The 23,765-nt window shown below is 48.0% G+C and overlaps 1 protein-coding gene across 3 annotated transcripts in view; it reads right to left on the bottom strand.

Moving 5' to 3' along the window:
- Positions 1–21,504, bottom strand: part of CELSR2 (cadherin EGF LAG seven-pass G-type receptor 2) — a 110,883-nt gene extending 89,379 nt beyond the window's left edge. For all 3 annotated transcript variants that reach the window (XM_083509780.1, XM_083509781.1, XM_083509782.1), the window contains exon 1: positions 17,885–21,504. In XM_083509780.1, the coding sequence (XP_083365906.1) occupies positions 17,885–21,356 (3,472 nt within the window). In that variant the 5' untranslated portion in view covers positions 21,357–21,504. The remainder of the gene's footprint in view (positions 1–17,884) is intronic.
- Between the last annotated feature and the right edge of the window lie 2,261 nt (positions 21,505–23,765).

Below are 23,765 nucleotides of genomic sequence, written 5' to 3'. Positions count from 1 at the left end.
AGATCAGCATCACTGATGAGATACACTATGTTCTGAGTGCAACCCTCTTCTTCCTTACCCCTACAACTCTGAAGGGGAGGTCTGGAGCTGCCCAGAAAACATCAGTCTCACATACAGGACCAAAGATAGATGAGCCCTAGAGCCCATGCCACAACTGACTGAGAGCCTTCTCTATTCATGTTCCATGACTCTGGTGTGCTGCTGGACTCTCTCCGTGCCACGACACTGAGAAAACTGCATGCCACTAAGGCACTGTTGATAAGCCAGCTTCCCCAGATGCTACCCTGTAATTGTCTGGAGAAACTGTGGGAAAATCAAGGGGATTTGCTACTGGGTGCGGGGGAGGCAGAATCCCATTAGAAGAGCAAAGCATGAAATCCAGGGAGATAGAGGGTTGCAGAATTTGCAAGATGCGTCCCGGCACAGACATGGGTTAATTAGGGATCTAGGTTCAAAGGGAGTCAGCAGAAGCAATTAAGATTAGTCCACAAATGGGGTCTGTACAAGCAAAAATGGCAGAAGCACATACATGGGGAGACAAATCTGTCTGAGCGATCCTTCAGATGGCAAAACAACAGCCATGGCTCAGAGGGCGGAGAATAGTTTTTGATTACTTAGGAAGATTGAAATAATCAATACACAACAACAATTCTGTGCCACAAGAACAATTCTGTGTGATTGCTGCAGAGGAAAACTTCTGGAGAGGTGGGACTTCTCCCAACAATGCAGGGCTGGTGGGAAGAAATTACACACTGCAAACCCCCCCCCCCATTAATAGTATGCAGGGCATGTACATACTTTGTACATGCATCATGTACAAAATTAGGCAATTCTACTGCCTGGCAAGTCCAGCTCTCTGGCCCTATGCACACCCACACCCTTCCTACATTCACCCAACACTGAAGGCGTGAGGTGCCTGGAATCCTAAACTGGCATCACTGTCAGTCTTTGGTGACTTTCCAGGCATCAGTGTTTGGATAACATTGTCTCAAAGCCCTTTTTATTTTATTTTTAAGCAGGGTTGGAGGAGAGGTAAGCTACTGAAACTTGCCAAAACTACCCGCAGGAAATCAGTGGCAGAGTTCTTCTGGTGAGAATTGAGGAGCTTTGCTTTCCATTGGCCTCGTTCTTCTGCAGCCATTGCCACTGCCAAAACCTGCCCTCCAGTTCTTTGAAAGTTTTTTTCTCCTGCTTAAGAGGCTTCCGTTCCGCCTTTCTCTCAGGTCACTTGAGAATGTCTTTAGAATTTCAGTGGCTGCAGGGTTTTCAGCTTAACATATTGTTGCACCAAACATTTTTCTCCTTTCTGTTAATATTCAAAGGCATTTACTTTTCTCATTAACTGATGTAGAATTTATTTATTTTTTTAAAAATGTGACAATTTTTCAATATAGCATTAACTAAGGAATTCCTAGAAAGCTATAGGGATGGAGTGGGTAAGAGTGAAATGGCAGGAAGTTATTAGGTACATGGCAAACACAGCAATGGATGGGAAGCCGTCTTTATTTGCGCAAGCCATTGACTGGCAGGATCTTGCCACTGTGCAAATTGAACTGGAGCAACTTATTTGCTGTGGAATCATTTGACTCCATGAAGCAAAGAAGCTGGGCAGAGGGAATCTGCCTCACTGGCAACTCCTGGGTGACAAAGAGTGGGGCAGCCCCAACGGAACAGTACTGTCTGAGCAGCTTAACTCCCCGCTCTGGGGAAGGGGTGCATGGCCAATTCCACATCGCATTAAGCGAATACAAACATATGGTAGAAACAACGCAACGTGCAAATCCCTTCGGCATTGAGTTTTCTTACTGCTATCCAGACAGATTTCAGCAGTGGACTGAATTAGAATTGGGGGTGGGGGCAAGAGGGCTAAGGACTTAGCACTAGGTCAACTGTCGCAGAGAAACAGCTACAAGGAACAACTGTGCGGCTTGCCACAGAGAGTGCACATCCACACTGCTTCTCTTTCTAAGTCACAGATGGCTCCGACTCTTCCCTGGCTTCCTGTCTCTAGGATGTCAGCAGAAAGGGCAGGAACTTCTAGGAGGCAGAGCAGGTACTCTGACCCCCCCCCCCCAAAAAAAGCATGAAAGTTTCATTGTGAGCCAACCAAGAAAGGAGCACAAGAGCAACAGGATGGATGAACAACCAACACACAGGGTCAGCCAGCTGACAGAGGATGGCAGGGGTAGAATCAGCTTCCCTGATTGCCATCTTCTGCCTGCAAATGTAGATGACTCCGGCTTATGTACATATGGCAGAAAACAGAAAGCAAGTAAGCAAGCTCAAACGTTTACCTCCTCTCTTTTAGGCATGGACACACTTAGGGCTCACACTAGAGGTGACTTTAAGCCTCTCTTTAAGGCAGGTGGTTGAAATTGACCATATTCCTTTCTCTAAAATGCCCTCCACCCATTGGGATCAGTAACATGACATGGGGGAAAGGGGCTTAACCTCCTGCACCATTTTCCTGCAGAGAAATCACCCCAGCTGCTATTTACTCCAACTGGGGGTGGGGCAGGAATTAAATAAGGGCAAGTAGCTTCAAGGGGGAGTTCCAGCAGGAAAATGGTCCCATGGTCCTGATCCAGACCAGGGCCCCTGCTGTGGTTGCTTTTCGTAAAGAGAAACAATTCCAACCTGTGCTTAACTCATGTTTAGTTTGACCCTGAGAGCTCCTTCCCAGAACACCAGATGATCTTCACACAATTATTTTTTCCCCACACAGAATGTGACACCATGCACAGCAGAAGCCTTATCACTGCACTTTAAGAGTTTGCAAATGTGTTCCCATTCCTAAGGGTTAATTTGCTTCTTATTTGAATAAAGGGCACAATAACAGCTTGCAAAGCCTCCAACATTTCAGTGATGAAAACAGGGGTGTCCCATTCCATAATGATAATTTTACTATTTATACTTCACACATCTAACTGTTGCGTTGCCCCAGCCATTCAGGGAAGTTTCCATCATATATAAATACATAATAAACATTAAACTTTTAAAAAAACTTCCCTATACAGTGATACCTTGTTTTGAGTCCACGATCTGTTCCAGAGCCCCGGACGCTCGACAAAAAGAATGCTCAACAAAGCACCGCTCTGCGCACACATGCGGAGCAGTTTGCGCTTCTGCGCATGCATGAGCAGCAAACCCGGAAGTAACCCATTTTGGTACTTCTGGGTTTGCTGCGGACTTCCGCCGAAATGGACGCTGGATGGGGCAGACTTATACAGAGGTAGCACTGTACAGGATTGCCTTCAGACCACTCAGGGGTGGGATAACTCCATACCCTCCAACATTTCTCCAATGAAAATAGAGACATCCTAAGGAAAAGTGGGACATTCCTGGATCAAATCAGAAACAAGGACAGCTTATCTAAATCAGGGACGTCCCTGGAAAATAGGGACACTTGGAGGGTCTGAGTTTGCAGTATGAGGCAGCCAATGAGCCAAGCTGAGTTCTCTTTGCCAGTCCCAAAGCGAATGTCTACAAAATAACCACAGATTCTGATTATCTCCAAAGGGCTCAAACTGGGGGGAGTCTGGAGGTTGTAGCCAAGTCAGTCAGATGCAAAGTAGACTTGCTGAAATTAATGGACGTGACTAAGGTACGGTTCATCAATGCCAAGGAGCCTGCTCTGCGTATAACTTTGTTGGATACAAAACTGGGCTTGTAAATGAGGAGAGTGATGGAAAAGGAGATTTGCATTTTCACAATCTCTTCATGAAACAGGGCCTGCACCTTTGACAGCATCTTAGCCAGCTCTGTAATCAAAAGGACCACAAAGGAGAGAAGCTTTGCAACAAAATAAGTGGGAGTCATTACTGGAAAGGAGGGTCTTAAAAGAAGAAAAGAAATCCAAGAATCCAGTCCATGTTTTATGAGCTGCCCGAAAGACATAAAGAAAAGCGCTCAAGTGCAGGGAAAGGCAACCAGCCGCTCTTGGACCCTTTTGAACCTGTCACAACATTGCTTGCACTGCCCTGAAGTGAGAAAAGCAACTGCTCAGATTCAGAAGACGAGAACCTGCAAGTGATACCCTCTGCTTGCTTCACTTTCCCAAATAGGAAGCTAAAGTTTTCCCAACACAATCTGTATAAATAGAGGAAGCAGCAAATAAAACCTAATAGGCGAATGACCACCATCAAGTCCATTTTCTCCTCCCTGTATGCGTGACTCAGATCTAGGGAATCTATCAGCTCCCTAGCACAAGTGTGGAGAAGAAGAAGAAATGAATTACAGTGGTACCTCGGGTTAAGAACTTAATTCGTTCTGGAGGTCCATTCTTAACCTGAAACTGTTCTTAACCTGAGATACCACTTTAGTTAATGGGGCCTCCTGCTGCCACTGCGCCACCGCCACACGATTTCTATTCTCATCCTGAAGCAAAGTTCTTAACCCAAGGTAATATTTCTGGGTTAGCGGTCTGTAACCTGAAGCACCTGTAACCTGAAGCGTCTGTAACCCGAGGTACCACTGTACTCATGCCACCATTTTCGCCTTATATTTTGCATACAGTACTCTTTTCCACACAGTTATTGTACTCTCCTGGGGAGGAGAGAGGAAGCAACAGTGAGAATTGGCCCCAAGAGATGGCTAACTGTCAAATACAGGACATGGGAAATCAGCAGACGGGAACATGACTTACAACAGTTCATGTAGAGCTTATGAAGAAACAGCAGAACAAATAGCAAAAGACAGCTGACCAGTAACTCAAAGCCTAGCAGTAGAAAGCTTTAGGGAAAATAAGTCATTCGGAGGCAGTGGGATAAAGAGAGCTATTAAAGATCCTACTATATATATCAAATTTATTTGCAGCACACCTTCAAGGGCAGGGCAGATACGATATCTACCTCAAGTTGGGCAAAATCTCTTTTTAAAGGATAGAAAAAATCAATTATTTGGCCAGTGCCATTGATTAAGGTGTAAAAGCAAGACTGTTTGGAACTGTTTGGGACAAAGGGCCAATAGACACATACAAAATGAGCAAACCATAGATGGAGACATTAGAATGAGACAAAGCTGTCATCACCATGCGCAGCTTACAACCTAACCAAATTTGTCATGTCATGACAGATTTGGCAGAGGTAGGTGGCATAGGAAACATGGATCGAATTGTGAGCAGAGTGCATGGCAAAACAGTAACATGCCAATTTCAACATGTGCTGAACTCAGTGCACCCATGCCACACACTCAGCATAGCAATTTGTTTGCGCAAATTACCCCTAAAGCAGTTGTTTAAACATGTATCTACCTGGGATACAAGAAACCAAGCTGTTTATCTGCACTCTCAGAGAGTCATCCAAGCAGAAGTATGTGACAGGTCTCTGGAAAAGAAAGGTCCTTTTTCCATGGGACGCCCTTCTCATTGACTGCAACAGCCAGTTTGACATCTGAGTCTTCATTGGCATCAACCACTCTGAATGTACTTTTTAATTACTAGGCAACCATGTCGGAACATAAGACATGGCATATTGAGTAGAAGCAGGCAGCCAAAGTTGAAAAGTGCAAAGTGCACAGCCCACAGTGGTCCTCATCAGCCATGTGGGCTGCAGGAGGATAAGTGCTGGCTGAAATATGGTGCACATGTGTTAAACTGGGACCACATCCAGCATCGCATCCAATCCCCTTAATAAGAGCTGCATGCCTTTAATGTGTGACCATCAGCATAGTCCTGCTATGCAAATGTGCCTGAAAAGAGCAAAGGAGCTAAGCACAGAATGGAGGACTGCAGACTATCCCACTTCTGGAACGTGCCCTTGGAATTTTAGGTCAACAGTTTTTTCTGCAAGGGGGCAAAACATGGCTCAGAGACTGGCTAGAAGCCATTTCTTCTATGCTTTTTTGCAATCAAGAACATATATCCAAGTTCAACAATACAGACTTTTCCTCGGCAAAACGCACAGAAGTGTTGGCTGGGAAACCATCAGCTTCCTACTTCTGTGTATGTTTCCAAGAAATGAAGCCATTTAAGCACACGTGAACAACCCACAACTGATGTGAGGTAAGTGCATCTTGTGCTCTGGCATCTGCGCCCAAAAAAAACCATAGGGGTTTTTCATGTATCACTCCAATCCGCCTGCATGGAGAATGCTTCTGTTTTCCTAGATGATGGACAGGAAAGCTGTGGTCCTCTAGATGCTGTTGGACTCCAACTCTCACCAACCACAGCCAGCTTGGCCAACACCCAGGCAAGATGAGAGCTGCATTTTGAAGCTACAGCTACCTTTGGACAGAAGAAGTGTTTGGATTTGATATCCCGCTTTATCACTACCCGAAGGAGTCTCAAAGCAGCTAACATTCTCCTTTCCCTTCCTCCCCCACAACAAACACCCTGTGAGGTGAGTAGGGTTGAGAGGCTTCAGAGAAGTGTGACTAGCCCAAGGTCACACAGCAGCTGCAAGTGGAGGAGCAGAGGAGTGGTTCCCCAGATTGCGAGCCTATCGCTCTTAATCACTACACCACACTGGCTCTCAGAAATGACTTGGACACCGTACTCCATGCTATTGTAACTTCCAGGCTTGATTATTACAATGTACTCTTCCAACGTGGGGCTAACCTTGAAGACGACTCTGAAACTTCAACTTGTCCAAAATGCAGCAGACAGATAGGGTTCTGTTTAGAGCTCATAAGGCCCCTGTTTCAAAACAGTCACACTTGTTGCCCATTGATTTCCAGGTCTGATTCAAGGTGCTCACATTAGTATTTAAATCCCTAAACAACTTAGGCCCCAAATATCTGAAAGACTGCCTCCTTTCCCATGGATCTCCTATATTCTGATCAACAGAGGAGGCCCTCTTGGAAGCTCCACCACCCTCAGATATTCAGGGTGTGGCAGCTCAGAAGAGGACATTCTCTACGGCAGACCTAAGTTACAGAATATCCTCCCCACAAAGGTGTCATGTCTGCAAGATCATATGCTGAAGATGTACCGTACCTCTTTACCCTGACCTTTGACACCTGAGATACCTATTTTTAAGACCCATCCTGTTCTTTTCCATTGTATTTGTTTTTAACTGGTTTCAATACGGTCTTCTGGATTGCTGTAACCTGCCCTGGGACCCTGTGGTGAAGGGCAAGTAAGAAACCAAGTTAATAATAGATAATAATAATTCAACAACATCTGGAGGGCCACAGGTTCTCCATCCCTATTCTAGAGCATAAAGCTCAAGAGGACCTGCTGCCCTCAGAGCCTCTGACCTAGTTAATGTCTCCCCAACAGCTTACTGCCAATGATCTGCTCCTTCCCATTTTGTGTCTCATCTCATCCGCCTCCACTATCCCACCACCCTAATCCCCTTGTAGTAAGGAATGCTTAATCCCTTGGCTTCTAAACCCCCCCCCCCATCCATCACATCTCTGCACCTTTAAATCAGCATCATCCTCCATGCTAAACATCACAGACACAGTTGAGGGGCTGCATGAAATGTTAAAAGGGTAGCCTCTCCCACGGAGCCCAGATCAAAGGGAGCCTGCTCTCAAAGGTCCAAGGATGGAGCAGATGGCTTGAGTGCATTATCTGCAGTCAGCCCCCACCTCCACACTATCCTAGGTTGCCCTGCAATGGAGGGATCTTAGCAGCTGCCCAGCCGGCTCTGGGATTTTCACTCCCGCCAATATAGCTAGACTCCTCCTGACGTTAACCCCGGAAGACTCAGCTTCACGGCTCAGAACACCTTGTCTTACACAGGTGGGTGGCAATTCAAAGCAGAAGGCTGTAAGTCAGGATTGTGGGGAACTGGAAGAACAGGAAGAAAAACCCCTCTGGGGGATGATGTACCAGTGAATGAGAAGATCCATCCAGGAATGAGAAAGGATGCTAGTTGCAGGAATACCTGTTGCAGGAAACCACAGGAGGGCAAGGTGTTCTTGGGCTAAGGTTCCGCTTGCATGTTTTCCCCAGACAGATATGGGTGGCCACTGTAAGAACAGGATGCTGGACCAGATAGGCTATTGGCCTGATCCAGCAGGCCCTTCTTATGTGGCAGTTATCAGCTGGCATTAAGCAGGATTGGCGCAAAGGTTGCCAACAGAAATGACCATTTCTACTGCTTCAACTTTAGCTTCCAGCGGAAGCCCCACACACCACGGTATGTTATACACAAGGTTTCAACCTCCTATCAAGGTTGAGTCCCTGCACACTTTTGAAACATTTTTCTTCCCCTGCTCATAACCATAACAAACTTGATGAAATGTCCCTGCCTAGCCTCTCTTCCACCTTTCAATCTTTAACCACAGGTGTTAGGAGGTTGGTCTATCTTGATTAGCATGAATGGGCCTCATGCCAAGGGTGTTTTTGGTTTGGGGTTTTTTTTGCCTGGTGAGGGATTTAATGAAAGAATGATGTCCCATGATAGCTGGAAATCTTGCTCCCCAGCCTTCAAAACGTGACGCCTATCAGCGTTTGAGTGATGAGCAGGGAGACAACTGAAGGCAGCTGCAGTTACAGATTGAACTGGGACACAGACAGAAGGAGATGGCGTTGACATGACCTGTCCACTGCTTGCTCAACATCTTCTTTTTTCATCAGGCTTTTACCCCCCCCCCCCCCAGAGTTGGAAGTATATGACTGATCCCTTGGAACGGGCAAATTCATGCGCCATATCAGGTGTTGATCAACTGTTTTGCGCTGATTTGTCTACGTGTTTTGTTTAGTTTCTTGTTTCCTGTTACTTTTGTTAGGTATATATTGTGTATTTAATAGTGCTGTGTTTTGATGCTGTGCTGTTAGCCAATCTGAGCATTTTCTTTTAAATGGAAATATAAATGTTTTTATAAACAAACCAAGTAAAAATGTAACAAGCCAAGTTCAACATAGTTTAGGACTGGTTGTTTTTAAGCATCTGCAGCACATTTTCTCCACAACTCGGGGAAAGCCATATAGGGTCTTGGTTTACCCTCAAGTCACTAATGCAAGTGGTTTTAGTGGGATTCCAGGGTTTTCGTAGCGGATCCGTTAAATCTGTACTACCAAACTCACATGATCAGGAGACCTAATTAAGAGGAAAACCCCATATACTGGGTTGTTCATCATTCACCATTTAGTCACCAGGCAAAAAGATTGCTCTTTTCCCAGACCCTTGGTTAACTAAAGAATCTACAGCCTTTAAAAAAAGGGAGGGGTATTATTTCTGTTTGTTATTATGTTGCACATCTTTGTGTTTTTATATTGGAACTCATCCTGTGCTCCTTGGGTGAAGGGTGGTGTAGGAATTCAATCAACAAAATAAATGAAAATAAATTACAAAAATCCCCATGCAAGCAGAAGCAGCGCAATGGCAATCAGGGCAATAGTTGTATGTAGCAGAAGATGCAGGAAGGTTACTAATAGCGAGTCTTAACTCTGTCTGGCCTGCCAGAAAGAACTGCAGAGAAACCACAGCCACATCACCAGACTCTGTACACTTGGGGCCATTTCACACATCATCATCATCATCATCTACCTGTCCTCCAATGAACTCAATGAGACATACATGGTTTCCCACCTCAAAACAACCTCAAAACAACCCTGTGAGGTAGACTAGGCTAATAGAGAGTGACTGGACCAAGGTCATCCAATGAGCTTCATAGGTGAGCAGGGATTCAAACCCTGGTCTCCCAGGTCATAGTCCAGCACTCTAACTACTATACTACACTGACCCTTAGAGATAAGTCACTATTTGCCACCAAAAGGACATTCATTATCAAACGGTAGCCAAATTCAGCTAGTAGTATACATGTACAATACATGTTTTCAGGTGTATCATCTGTACACATTTTAAAAGATACACATTCCCTGAAATTAATAAAAAGCATGACTATGATCCTGAGACCTTGTTTCACCAGGATAATATGTGCATCCTCCAATCAGTGGCAGGAAAAATGTAGCTTGCGAATTTTTTCCAGAAGCTATTGCAGACATTGCCATCATATACAACACACATAATCTGGCTAAATGGAAGGTGTTGGGGGTGGGGAATCTTTTCAGAGTCCAATAGCCAAAGGCTGCTGCTAATCAGATTCCTTAGGGATCTTTGCATACCAACCTTGTATAAATGGACAACAGAAAACTTAATGAATAATATCTTTGGTAGTGCTTGACCACAAACACATTGCTCTAATCATGGCATGTTATTCTCCCTGCCATCTACACATGCCGTTGGCAGTATCTGGAAATGCATTTACATAAAAGCCCTTCTCTAGGTGTGAACAGCAAGCTCTGATGAATAACATTATTGGTCTGAAAAAGCAGAAGTCATTGGGGAAAGCGAATGTTCTGAACAATTTTCCTGCCCCTGGGGCATCTTTGTTATGTGTTATTTGTAATTAGTCTTTTTGCAGGCCTAGAGTCCATCAGTAGGAGCAAGTTTGCTGTCAGGCCATATCCAGCAAGGAAAGATTCACATCTTGCTATGCAGCTGTGTTGCGCTTTGCACTCCTCACAGTCTTTTTTTTTTTTTTTTTTTGCCAAGGCGAGGAGGGAGGGCAGCAATTCTCAACATCTGACGCAATGGCTGCATTCAGGTGTGCAGCTAAATCATGGTTTAGTGTTATGAGAACGGACCACTGCAAGCCATCGGCTCATGCACCCCTCCACTTTCATTTTAGAGATTAATCACAGCTTGTCATAACATCTGACCCTAGACAAATTATGAGTAATCTTACCTACGGCTTGCTCAAACAAGCCAATTTCAAATGATTTTGAAGCTGGATTGTTTCAACAAACCACAGTTAAGCTTAACCACGGTTTAGGGTTCCGATGGCACACTAAATCCTGAGTAGCCTAAAACAGAAGTAGAAGGTTCCAATTTCCTCGCAGTTGCACCAGAAGCAGGAAGGGAAGAATGTGGAAGCCCAAAGCTCACTGCAGCTTGTTCCCATAAAGCCACACCATGGTTATATTTGGCATTATGTCCAAACACAGCCAGCCATGTACTTCTAGCAATATGTCTCCAAATGCCAGTTGCTGGGCACTGAGAATGGGAGAGGGCTATTGTGCTCATGTCCTGTTTATGGACTTCTCATAGGCATCTGGTTAACCAATTAAAATCATAGAACTGTAGAGTTGGAATGGACCATGGGTACCATCTAGTCCAACCCCCTGCAATGCTGGAATATGCAGCTGTCCCACACAGGGATTGAACCTGCAACCTTGGCGTTATCAGAAACATACTCTAACCAACTGGGAATGCTGGGTGAGATGGGCTGGGGTCTTCCCCCCAAAATATTCTCTCATTCTTTTTAAGCAGGGTGTATGTGGATGGCACTATATAAGTGTTCCTGCACTCAATACTGTACAAATATTTTACATAAGCATCTCATCTCCCTGCCTGAGTTAGGAAGAGTCTCTTCACATACGCCACACTTTTTCCATGAAGGCTTTGGCACAAGCAATGGTGACTCTTGCCATTCTTCCATCGCCAGCCACCTCCTCTGGAGCTGGGCTACAAAAGAGGCTGCTGGACTACCATGATGTCCACTTGCATGCATTGTGTAGTATGGCCCCCAGTGACACAGGTCCTGACTCTACTTCAAAGCCTTTGGGGGGGATTCATTGCAGAAGAGCATAGTCACAGCAAATCTGCAGAACTGGCACGGCTACAGGTGCCACATAATACTCATTCCTCATCTGCAATAAATCACTCTTTTAGTGCAGTAGCACCCACACTTTGGAACCCCCTGACTACTGGCAGACACCTTCACTGCACAGTCATACGTTGGAAGTCAAATGGAATCCATTCCGGAAGTCCGTTTGAGTTCCAAAATGTTTGGAAACCAAGGCACGGCTTCTGATTGGCTGCAGGAAGCTCCTGCAGCCAATCGGAAGCCACAGAAGCAGCATTGGACGTTCGGTTCTAAAGAATGTTTGCAAACCGGAACACTTCTAGGTTTGCGGCGTTCAGGAGCCAAAACGTTCGACTTGCAAGGCGTTTGACTTCCGAGGTACGACTGTACCTGCTAAAAACTTTTTGTTTAGGCCAGCCTACCCAGATATGTAGAATGTTTACATGTGTTTTAAGTGGGTTTTTAGCTTATTGTTGATTTTAATTATTTCTGAATATTTAAATAGTTGTTTCTTACTGTTTTTGCCGACAATTTCATTGTCCTATTCTTTCTATCAATCAAGCAGAATATAATTCTTTATGAAATAAATTATTACCATCTACCTACCAGCTGGAAATACAACTGGGAATTTGTTCTCCTGCTTTGACTGGCCACACCAGGAAAAAACCCTCCCTCTAATTCTGCAGTCACCAGCTCTGGAGTGCCAGCTGCAGCAATTTCCCAATAAACCCCAGCAGCTTGGATTCCCCCTGCATCAGAAGCCAGGAATACCATTCAGTGGGGCTCCAATGACAGCCAGGGGCTATGTGTATTATCGGCACTCCAATCTATCCACTGTACAGTATTCCCCAGTCCCTGTATTCCTATCCCCACAGAGCAGGTGCGACCGGCAGCCACCATGCTGAGAGTTTAATTGCCGAGACTCAGGGACAGCTGCTCTTAAGCATCTCCAAATTGGTCTCCGGCAGGAAGGCCTGCCATCGTCTTCCATGCTATGGAGGGCAGCATTAATAAGGGGGTAACGTTCAGTGATGCTCCTGGGACCTTCTACATATACAAACACAATCTCTCCCCTTAGCTTTTTGACAATGTTTGTGATCATCCGGAATACTGAACTTGTGAGCTGGGATGGGAAAAAAGTATGCCATCCCTCTTAGGAAGGGATAGACTAAAAACATTAACGACTTTGCAAGTCCTGACTTGGCGTGTGAAATCTCTGACAGCAGACAGCATCAGAGACTGTGTATTTTGCCAGAACTCCAACCTCAGCAGCTTCACCACAAAAAAAAGGTTTTGGTTTCTAGTTGGTTGGGGGGGAGTTCTCTTAAGTCTGCATGGGGAGATACCCAATGCTCACATGATAATGATGGTGTCATTTTTAATCAATAACAATTTGGGGTTAGCTTTAGCAGGACGTGTCGTGCCCAATTTGGACGCCATACATGAAAGAATGCCATCGGAGCAGAGGAAGAGAAGAGAAGAAAAGAAAAGAAAAGAAAAGAAAAGAAAAGAAAAGAAAAGAAAAGAAAAGAAAAGAAAAGAAAAGAAAAGAAAAGAAAAGAAAAGAAAAGAAAATGCAGGGATTAAAATGCAAGATTATGATGTGAAGAAAGACAACCAGGGAATTATGCAGCTGACAGAAAAGACAGCTAAGTAACTTATATATGGCCTTGCCATAAATCAAACTGAAAGCAAGCAATTTCTTTTGCCACTAAAAGGAGGACAGGAGTCTGTGGGGTTTAACTTGCAGGTAAACAACAGTCATTCTACAAAATAGGAAGAACTTGGCTGCAACAGCAACTGAGCAACAAAATGATTTGCCTAGGATCTCATGAAATCATCTCCTTTTGAAGTTTTGGTCATTGCTGTTTTAGAGAGGACGTGTTAACATTTATTTCTGCTGTTTAGGTAGAGAAAACACTAGCTGTGGTAAGGATTTGGCCTACATGATCTTTGCTGCCCCTGCCAACTTGAAATATAGCTTATACTGAATCAGACTTGGTCCATGTAGTTCAGTATTGTCTACACTGACTAGCAGTAACTCTCCAGAGTTTCAGATTGGTGTGTTCCTTTTCCAACTAGGGGATGCTAGGGGCTGAACCCAGGACCCCCCGCATGTAAGACAGATGCTCTATCACTAAGATCTGGCTTTTCCCCAAAACTCAGATGCATCTACCACCCATTCCTACCCCGCCACAAAAATCTCCTGTCCCGTCGCCCTGCGAAAGCAGCCTAGTCAAATTGCCAATGGCAGTTGGCAGGTTTCACTTCACTTTGTGCGTGCTGTAACAATCTGTTATTAGCCTTCCCTGAAGGCAGATGCCAACTGCATCACAAGCAGAATTTGGACCATAAATTCAGCTCTAATTCCTGGCGAAAACCTTGTCGAACAGGTGCTGCTACAAAGACCCAGGAGAGTAATAGGCAAGTAATAACTAGTTACTTGAAGGCGGAGAGCAATTGTAGATGCTGGCCAGGCTAGGCCAGGCTACGTTCCTCCAAGGAGTTCCACCAGCAGATACTTCCCATCCTTGGTAGGGATGACTCTAGGGCCAATGAAAGTTGCCAGATTCGCACACACAATGATTCAGTTTCACTAAGGATCAGGTGCAGGCGAGGCACCAACCACACCTGGCGTGATTTTGCCTTGAGGAAATTCCTGCCTATAGAGGCAAAGAGGCTGGGTTGCGAAGAAGTGAGGAGCCCAAAGTTTTGTAGTCATAGCCCATCCTCTCCAAAGCCTCCAATTCCTGCTGGACAAATAGGGTGCAGGCCTCGAACTCTGCATAAAAGAGGGATGTGTGCTATCAAGCCACCAGATCTAAGTTAGGAAAAGGAGCATCTGCCAGGTTGAATTCGCTCCAGCACAGAGTGGGAGGCTTTGCAGAAGTGAGTCAACAACATCCTGATTCATGAGATTTAACATGAATGTGGGGGGGGGGGAGGATGTAAGGCGTGTAAGCTCTATCCTGTTTGCCCAAGTGGCTTCTCTCCCTTCCTCCAACTACGCCCACGACCACCACATGTTCCTCACTCACAGCCTAGTCCTTTGCGGCCAGAGTGGGGAGGAGGGCAGTCATCAGAGCCAGGATCAGCCCCTGCTGTTCTTGGGCAGAGTCCATAGCCCCGGCAACTGGGAAGGACCCACCTCTGCCCCTTTCTAAACAAATCTGATCTGGCACTCTAAGCAGTGCCAGATAGGTGGGTATTTCCCACAACGCCCAAAAGCAATGCTACACCAGAAACATTGTGGGAAATTAAATGGCAAACAGACACCGCTCTGAGCAATGCCGTTGACTCAGTAAGCCCACCATAGAATGCTGACAGAGGAGGAAGCCCACTAAAGGACACTTTGCCCAGAGCCCCTTGAACCCGGAACAAGTTGTGAAGGTGCAGCAGAGTATTCTTCGTGGGAAAATCCTTAGTAAGCTTTATATACCTTGCCAGCCTTAGCTCATCTATCCATTCAGACATGCGTTCAGCACACACTAGTCTACAACATTATATATTGACGATGCTCACCCACCAATGAAACACAAGAGCCCATCTGGAAAATGTGTTCTCCACCCATTTTCAGTAGCATATTTGAAGATAGCAGGGCAATAGCTTCAGCTCCGTCGGTGGAAGGGTCTTCTGGGTACTCAGTGGAACTTATTTCCCCCTCCACCCTTCCATGTGCCCTTAAAATCGGCTCTAGAAGGTTGGGGGGAACCATCTAGAATGGGAGTAGGAGAGAAAACATTGTGCCCATGGAACCCTGTTGGCAAAGCACTGAATACAACCCACTGACATTATGGCATGGCCATAGTCTCTTTTAAAAGTTGCTGGAAATGGTTAGAAACACACACTTTGGGATCAGGAACTGCCTCCTGGATGAGGCTACATGTAAGCAAGCCTTGGATGACTAAGCCATTCCTGAGCAGGACCTCTCTCTACCTGATGTCACCAGAATTCCAGAAAAAGGAAAGGGGACCTGTAGACTTCCATATGCTGTTGAACTACAACTCCCAGCATCCCTAGCTGTTGGCCATGCAGGCTGAGGCAGATGGGAGTTGGAGTCCAGCAACATCACGAGGTCCACAGGTTCTGCATCCCTGTTCCAAGAGGCTAAAGCAAATTCAAATTATGCAGTTCACAGTCAACTTTTTGTAAATCAACCACTATTCAGAGGGGAGCAGGAAGCTGGGAGACCCTTGTTGAACTTGGGTCCTGCATGCAGGTTTCCCACAGGCATCTGGTTAGCTGATATGAGAACAGAATAGTGGACTGAGTACTGGCTGAGCTTTAGCCTGATGGCTCTTCTTATGCTTGCCATACGTTACCATTTTACCTTTCATCCACCTGTGGTCCTCTATGCTGAGATTTTGGCACTGGTCCTTCTGTAAGCCCTTGACACCCTGAAGATGAGTTAGCTGTAGCTTTAACATTAACCCAGGGATGGGATGCCTGTGACCCTCCAGGTGATGCTGGAATACCCTGCCCTCTTTGGATGAAGGCCGCTATGCAAATTTAATAAATCAACTCCTATCAGCCCCATCCAGTATGGCTGATGTTCAGGAATGATGGAGTTGCAGCTCAGCAACCTTTGCAAGGCCACAGGTTCCCCATCCTTACATCAGTTTATATCCTAAAAACAACAACTGTCTCTGCTGATGCTTGCCTCTCTGCTTACCCTGCAAAGTTCTGCACTGGGACAGTGGCATTTAATTTAATGTAATTGCAAAGCACAGACACCGGGCATTGTAATAAAGTGGCAGTGTAGGAAAAGGAGACTATCTGGCTAATTAAAGGGACTGCAACCTTCTCCTGGACAAAACAGCTATTCTACTCCAGTGACACATTTCCCCACATACTACACCCATCTCACGCACACAAATTCCATGTCTGTGTTGCAGAAGAGTAGCTGCGTTCATTTCTCAGTTGCAGCAAAAATGCAACAAGCGGTGGAATTTGACTACCTTTCACTGACAGTAGACCCACTGCAAAGAATGGAGATCATCAATTTCAGTGGGTCTGTGTAAAACTTAGCAGCATACCACCCAAAAAGTATTGTGGCATACTGTATTGAGGAATAAAAAGCATACAGGAGTATAAGCTCTGGGAGAAAAGAGCCATGTTTGTTGTGGGACTATGTCTGGTAGCAATGACACTGACATACTAAAAGCTTCCTTATAGGACAGCCAAATATCTCCCTCGTCTTCCAGGCACTGATAAACAGAATCTCAGAGATCAGAGGAAGATCAGCTCCATCTTCCGAATGAATGATCACAGAACAGACCCATCTTGCACTCCTCCTGCCTCACCCGCAATGCCACAAACACCAAAAGCCACTATTGGTGGCATCAAATCATCATGCATTCAGCTCGCATGCAAGGAAAGCCAATTTTATATGGAATTAGCCCCAAGTGGTTGGTTCCATTCAAAGGGAATAGAAAGGAAGGGCAGGAGGAAGAAGATTCTTTGGCTGGGATACTGGGAGCCTGTGGAAGAGATGGAGGGGAGAGAAACTCTGCAGCTTCGGCTGTTGTCTCAGAGCAAAGACTGGGGCAGCCAACTGGAGCAGCGCACGGAATCCTGGATCGCCATTTGGCTGTTATGCAACCTCCACCAATTCCAAAAAAGCAGGTCTACTTTGCTGCTGCTGCTGCTGCACCTTGGCAATGATCAGCTAAATGCTTCCTAATTGCAAACAACAGATTAAGCCAGCCTCCCCTGACCTGGTGCTCCGCAGATTATTATTATTATTATTATTAATTACCTACCCATTACCCTAAGGTCCCAGGGTAGGTTACAACAGTTCAAACACAATATTAAAACCAGATTAAAACAACTAACAATCTTAGAAATGAGGTAGGTCCTAAAAACGTACATCTCAAGTGTCAAAAGCGGGTGTAAAGATGTTTTGGACTACAACTCCCAGAAGCCTAAGCCAGCATGGCCAAAATTCAGGGATGGTGGGAGTTGCAGTCCAGGGCTCCAGGCTGGGGGAGGCAGTGTGGCCATATACCACATATTCAGAATGGTTATTTAGCAAAAGTTTTCTGGGTGTGATCAGACGCCCTTTCTTTAAAAGCTTCCTTAGATGTTTTAAAGCAGAGGTTGGATGGCCATCTGTCATGGATGCTTTAGCTGAGATTCCTGCATTGCAGGGGGTTGGACTAGATGACCCTTGGGTCCCTTCCAACTCTAAGATTCTATGATGCCATTTGAGAGTAGCCACAAGGTTAGGAAAGCATGAGGTAGGCATGCAGAGTTTTGGAGCAACTAGACTGCTCCCAAAGCTTCTTTCCCCCAAAACTTGAGATCCAAACCCAAACGCACAGGAATGCATTTGCCACCTTACCTGACACAGATACTCTCATGATCGCTTCCAAAGGCCTGTTGTTATCCAAGGCCCTGCTCAGACGTAGCTCTCCAGTGCTGTGGTTCAGGAGCACCAGCCTCAGTTCGTTGCCTTGCTCAAAGCTGTAGGTAAGCGTATCAGAGACATCCGGGTCATAGGCTGGGATTCTGCCAATCACACCCGTGGGGAAACTGCTGGACTTGTTGGTGATATAGTTATTGAAGAGGATCTCAAAATTCTTCAAGACAGGAATGTTGTCGTTCTTATCCAGCAGACGGACGTGCACAGTGGCCCGGCTGACGAGTGGGGCTGAAGTAGCCTGGACCACAATGACATACTCAGACTTGGCCTCATAATCCAAATCCATCAGTGCCGTCAGCTCTCCGGAGAAGATGTCAAGTTGAAAGACCTCGGGAATGTTGCCTTCCACTATCTGATACATGATCTGGGCATTGGTGCCCTCATCTGGGTCGCTGGCAGTGATCCGGGCCACCACTAAACCAATGGGGCTGTTCTCCTCAACAAAAATGTCAAACTCATCCTGTTCAAAGACAGGGGGGTTGTCGTTGACGTCAAGAACAGTGATATAGACATCAATAGGGGTCCTCATGGCTGGCATGCCCTTATCAACGGCATATGCCCTAAGCTCATACAATGGGACATTCTCCCTGTCCAGCCTGCGCAGTGTCCTAACAATGCCCGATGTGGATTCAATTATGAAGTCTCCATCCCCATCGTCCCCACCCTGGAAGGTATAGAACACCCTCCCATTCAGCCCAGAGTCTCTGTCGGTGGCGGAAACCTGCAGGACACTCGTGAAAGCTGGCACATCCTCATATACAGAACCCTGGTAGTTATCCCTTAAGAACTGAGGTGCGTTGTCATTTACATCGTTGACTAGGATCTCCAGGTAGGTAGTATCTGATTTCTGGGGGATACCATTGTCCCGGGCTGTAATTGCCAACGTGTAGGACACCTGATCCTCGTAGTCCAGCTCCATCTGAGTGGTGACAGCACCAGTATCCATATCTATCTTGAACTGAGGGATACTGTCTTCCATGAAGTAAGTAATGCGGGCATTCTCCCCCGTGTCTTCATCCGTAGCACTAATAATAACTACAGTGGTACCCACTGGCCTGTCCTCATTGATGTTCACGGTGTAGTGGGAGCTTTGGAAGACTGGTCGGTGTGTGTTGGCATCTGTCACATTCACAAAAACCTGGGCCGTGTCGAGTCGTGTGCCATCGGAAGCAGTAATGGTAAGCAGGTACTGACGCTCTAATTTGTAATCCAAGGGTAGGGCAAGGGTGATGAGACCCCCACCACTCTGGCTGGTTATGGAGAAGCGATTGCGGGTGTTCCCATTAGTGATCTGGTAGGTGATGACACTGTTGACATCCCGGTCAATGGCAGAGACTGTAAGGACACTGGTGCCCACAGCAGCGTCTTCATTGAGCCTCATGGTATATTCCTTTTGAGTAAACTCAGGATTGTTATCATTGACGTCCAGGACGGTGATGCTGACACTGGCCGAGGAGGTCATGGGGGGGCTACCGTGGTCTCGGGCCTCAACACCAAAGTTGTAGAAGTCCACAGCTTCACGGTCCAATTCGGAGGCCACCACAATCCAGCCTGTGTTGTTATTGATGGTGAAGGGGAAATCAGAGCTCGTGTCAACCAGAGCATACTCCAGCCGAGCGTTCTCCCCAGAATCCGCATCAATGGCTTGGATGTGGATGACAGAGTAGCCCACAGGGACATTCTCCAGCACCGTGGACTGAAAAGGGGTGCTGACAAATATGGGGGCATTGTCATTGACATCCAACACCTGGATGGTCACCAGGCCACTGATGTTGGAAAGAGGGGGTCTTCCTCCATCCTGGGCCCTAATGCGGAGGGTGTATTCCTTGTTCATCTCATAGTCAAGCTGGCTGACCACATCTATGTTACCTGTCTGGGCATCGATGTAGAACTGGCCGCGGGTGTTGCCACTCATGATGCTGTAATGCACCAGAGCATTGCTGCCTTTGTCCCGGTCGGTCGCATTGACCCGCAGGATGTGAGTGTTGGAGGCCACGTTCTCGGGCACCTGCACCACGTAGCGTTTCTCGCTGAACTGCGGTGAGTTGTCGTTATCATCCTCCACTGTGATGTGGATCGTGGCTGTGGTGCTGCGTGGCCCCGGGTCTTTGCCTTGGTCGTTGGCCTCCACCATCAGCTGGTAGGCCTCAACCGCTTCCCGGTCCACCAGGCCGTTGGTGCGAATGACGCCGGACTTGGGGTCAATCTCAAAGATCCGGTTGGAGCCGTTCCCGTTCAGGATGCGGTAGAGGATGTTGGCGTTGGGGCTGGCATCCCCATCCGTGGCCCTCACCGTCAGCACCTCGTAGCCCACCTCCAGGTTCTCCCGCATGCTCTCCTTGTACTCCTGCTGCTCAAAGACCGGGTCGTGGTCATTGGTGTCGCTCACCGTGATCATGAGGGTGGCCAGGGCGGTGCGGCGTGGCACGCCGTGGTCCGTGGCCGTCACGCGGAACACGTGGGTGCTCTTGGTCTCCCGGTCCAGCTCCTCAGCCGTTGTCACGGCCCCCGTCTGGGCATCGATGGCAAAGAAGCTGTTGGAGCGGCTGTCGTAGAGGGCATCCATGGAGTAGTCCAAGCGGCCCCACTCGCCCTCATCAGGGTCCAGGGCCCGCAGCATGATCACGGGGGTCCCCGCCGGCCTGTTCTCCGGCACTGAAGCCTGGTAGGCTGGCATCTGGAACTGAGGGCTGGCGTTGACGTTCCTCTTGGAGCGGCTGCTCCCCGCGCCACCTCGGGGGGCCCCCTCGGATTGCCACAGCTTCTCCATCTGCTGCTGCGAAGAGCCCAGGACGAGGCTCCACAGGACAAAGGTCTCTTCCTCCTCCTCCTCCTCACAGAGGCTGCACAGGAGCTCCAGGCGTAACGGGTGCCCGGAGCGGAGGCACCTGGCCCGAGGGGGCAGCATCAAGTCCTCCTGGAGGTGGTCCGACGGCTCGCTCCCGCCGCTGTCGCCTCGCAACCGGCAGCGCAGCCGGCAGCCTCCCCGCGAGCTGGCCGGCGGCAGGGGGACGCGCGCGCCCGGCTCCATGCACATCGCCCGCCTGCGCCCCCTGCGGAACCGCGGGCCCGGCTCCGGGGCCAGCAGCAGCCGGCTCAGCAGCACCAAGTCGCCGTCCTCAGCCGCGTCGCCGCCGCCGCAGCGCGGCCCGAGCAGGTGCGCCCAGAGGCCGCGGGCAGGACGCGCGGCCGGGCAGCGCCACGAGAGCGGCGGCGCGGCGCAAGCGGAGAGCAGCTCCGGCTCCGGCGGCGGCGGCCAGGCCGGTCCGCTGAAGGGGGCGCAGGGCGGCCCCGGGGGGCTCCGGGCTGCGGCCGAGCGGGGGATCCCCAGCGCCGCCAGCAGCAGCAGCACAGCCCGGCCGGGGGCGCAGCAGCCGCAGCCGCCGCCCATCTCCCGCCGCCGCCGCCCGCACTCCGGCTTCCTCTCGCTCCGTCCGTCCGCGCGTCGCTCAGCAGCTGCGCTTCATGCCCAGCGGAGGATCCGGGCCGAGGCGCCCGCCGGCTCCGCCGATCAGCCCCAGCAGGTCCGCCGCCGCCGCCGCCACCGCCGCCGCGTGCGCTCTTGTTCGCAGCCCGCGAAGGTCTCTCCGCCTGCCAACCAGCCCGGCAAGGCTCCGCTGCGGCAGCAGCTAGCCGACGCTCATTTCCATAGACCTGCGGCTCTTAAAGGAGCCGCGGCAGCCCCGGCTGCTGGAGAGGAGAGGCAGCCGCGCGGTGGGGCCCTCCCCGTCGTTACACCGCCACTTTCTCCCCCAGCGGCGGCGGCAGGGCTGCTGGAGAGGTCCGCCGATGGCCGGGCCTTAGGAGCAACCCGGGAATAACGGGCGGTGGCATTGAGCGTGTACAGAGTGCAGCAGGGGCTCGGCTTGCTCATGTCCGCAGGCGGCCTCTGCCCATCTGGACTGGCCTTTATTTATTTATTTCTGACGTTTATATGCCGTCTTTTCTTCTGGGGGTGTACATGAAGCATAGAATTGGAAGGGAACAGGAAGGGTCGTGGATGCTTTAGCGGAAATTCCTACATTGCAGGGGGTTGGACTAGATGACCCTTGGGGTCCCTTCCAACTCTACAACTCTGTGATTTCATGATCTAGACCAGCCCCCTGCAGTGCGGAAATCGTTTGCCCAATGTGGGGTTCAAACCCATGACCTTGAGATGAAGAGTTTACTGACTATGGCTCTCCTGCCCACCCCCATTTCATCACTGCAACAACCTTGTGAGGTACTAAGAGAAGGTGGCTGGCCCAAGGTCATCCAGTGAGCTTCGTGGTTGAGTAGGGATTCATATCCTGGTCTCCCAGGTCCTAGTCCCAACTCTCTGAACCATTACACCACAATGGCTCTCATTACTATTACTATTACTATTACTATTACTATTACTATTACTATTACTATTACTATTACTATTATTACTATTGCAAAGCATCCCTCCCAGAGAATTTGTAAACTGTGATCAGGGCTCTCTGGGGCTTAATGTTCAGTGCCAAAGCTTAGCCCTGAAAGAAATGAACCAGTAATGAGCATGCACAGAGTACCTTTTTCTTCACATCTTAGAGCAGGAGTTGCCCACATAGCGCCCTTCAAATGTTGCTGGACTACAACTCTCATCATCCCACACATCCTTGGCCATGTTGGCAAGCATCCATGGGAGTTGCAACCCAACAACACCAGGAAGAAACCACACTGGCTGTGCCTCTCTTGGGGAATTGCAGCCAGCTTCCATATATCTGGGACTGGAGGAACGGCTTCTGGTGTCCTGAACACTTGGGGCTCTCTCGCAACATGAGAAATTCCATTTGGGAAAACCCCAACAGTTAAATCCTTTTAAAAAGCCAATTTATAATGCATTGTAAATACACACAATGGAACTTCTGTGCCTGGTGCATTTGGATGAGTAGACCCATTCTGCATTTTTATTTTTATTTTTAAACTACAACACAAAGTTGATGTGGCTATAATGGCTAGTACCAAGGTTTTGGGAGCTGAAAGAAGAGTGTTTCTGTTTTTTTTGCCATGGCATGCTATTCATTCTCAGCAGCTGTTCAAATGCCCATAATTTTCATTTTGCTGTTACGCAGTCTATTGAGAAAGTGACACCACAGAAATACTACTTGTATGCTGTCCTTGTATAAACATGCACAAAAACGCCGACTGTGTAGGCAAACATTCTGCATGGATTTCTGCACAGAAGCAGTTCAACTCCCACTCAAAGTGGGAATTAAGCAGCCAAACTCTGTGTTGAATTTCAATAACAAGTGTGGACAGGAATTGATAAGAGGCTGCCTCGTACCGGGTCAGACCGTTAGTCCATCTAGCTCACTGCTGTCAGCAAGGATTGGCAAGGTTTCAGGCAGGCGTCCTTAATCTATTTATTTATTAGATTTCTCACCTATCCTTGACTGTGGAACTCACTGCCACAAGAGGCAGTGGTGGCCACCAATTTGGATGGCTTTAAAAAAAGGATTAAATGCATTCGTGGAGGATAAGGCAAGCAGGGTCCACTAGCCATGATGGCTATGCTCTGCCTCCATGCTCAGAGAGAGTATGTTTCTGAATACTAGTTGCTGGAAACCACAGGAGGGGAGGGGGCTCCTGTGCTTGAATCCTGCTTGTGGGTTTCCCACCGGCATCTAGTCAGCCACTGTAAGTCCAGGATGCTGGACTAAGTAGCATCTTGTTTATAAAATGGGGAAGGACTGGAGCGTTTGCCTTGCACACAGAGGTTCCCAATTCTTGTCATCTCCAGTTAGGGCTGCAACCCGGGATAAGCTGCCGCCAGTCGATATAGACGATTATGGAT

Source organism: Podarcis liolepis (genome assembly GCF_965112155.1).
Source record: "Podarcis liolepis genome assembly, chromosome: 6".
NCBI classification, from domain to species: domain Eukaryota; kingdom Metazoa; phylum Chordata; class Lepidosauria; order Squamata; family Lacertidae; genus Podarcis; species Podarcis liolepis.
The sequence above is the reverse complement of the archived record's forward strand: the minus strand, read 5'-3'. Positions and strand labels throughout refer to the sequence as shown.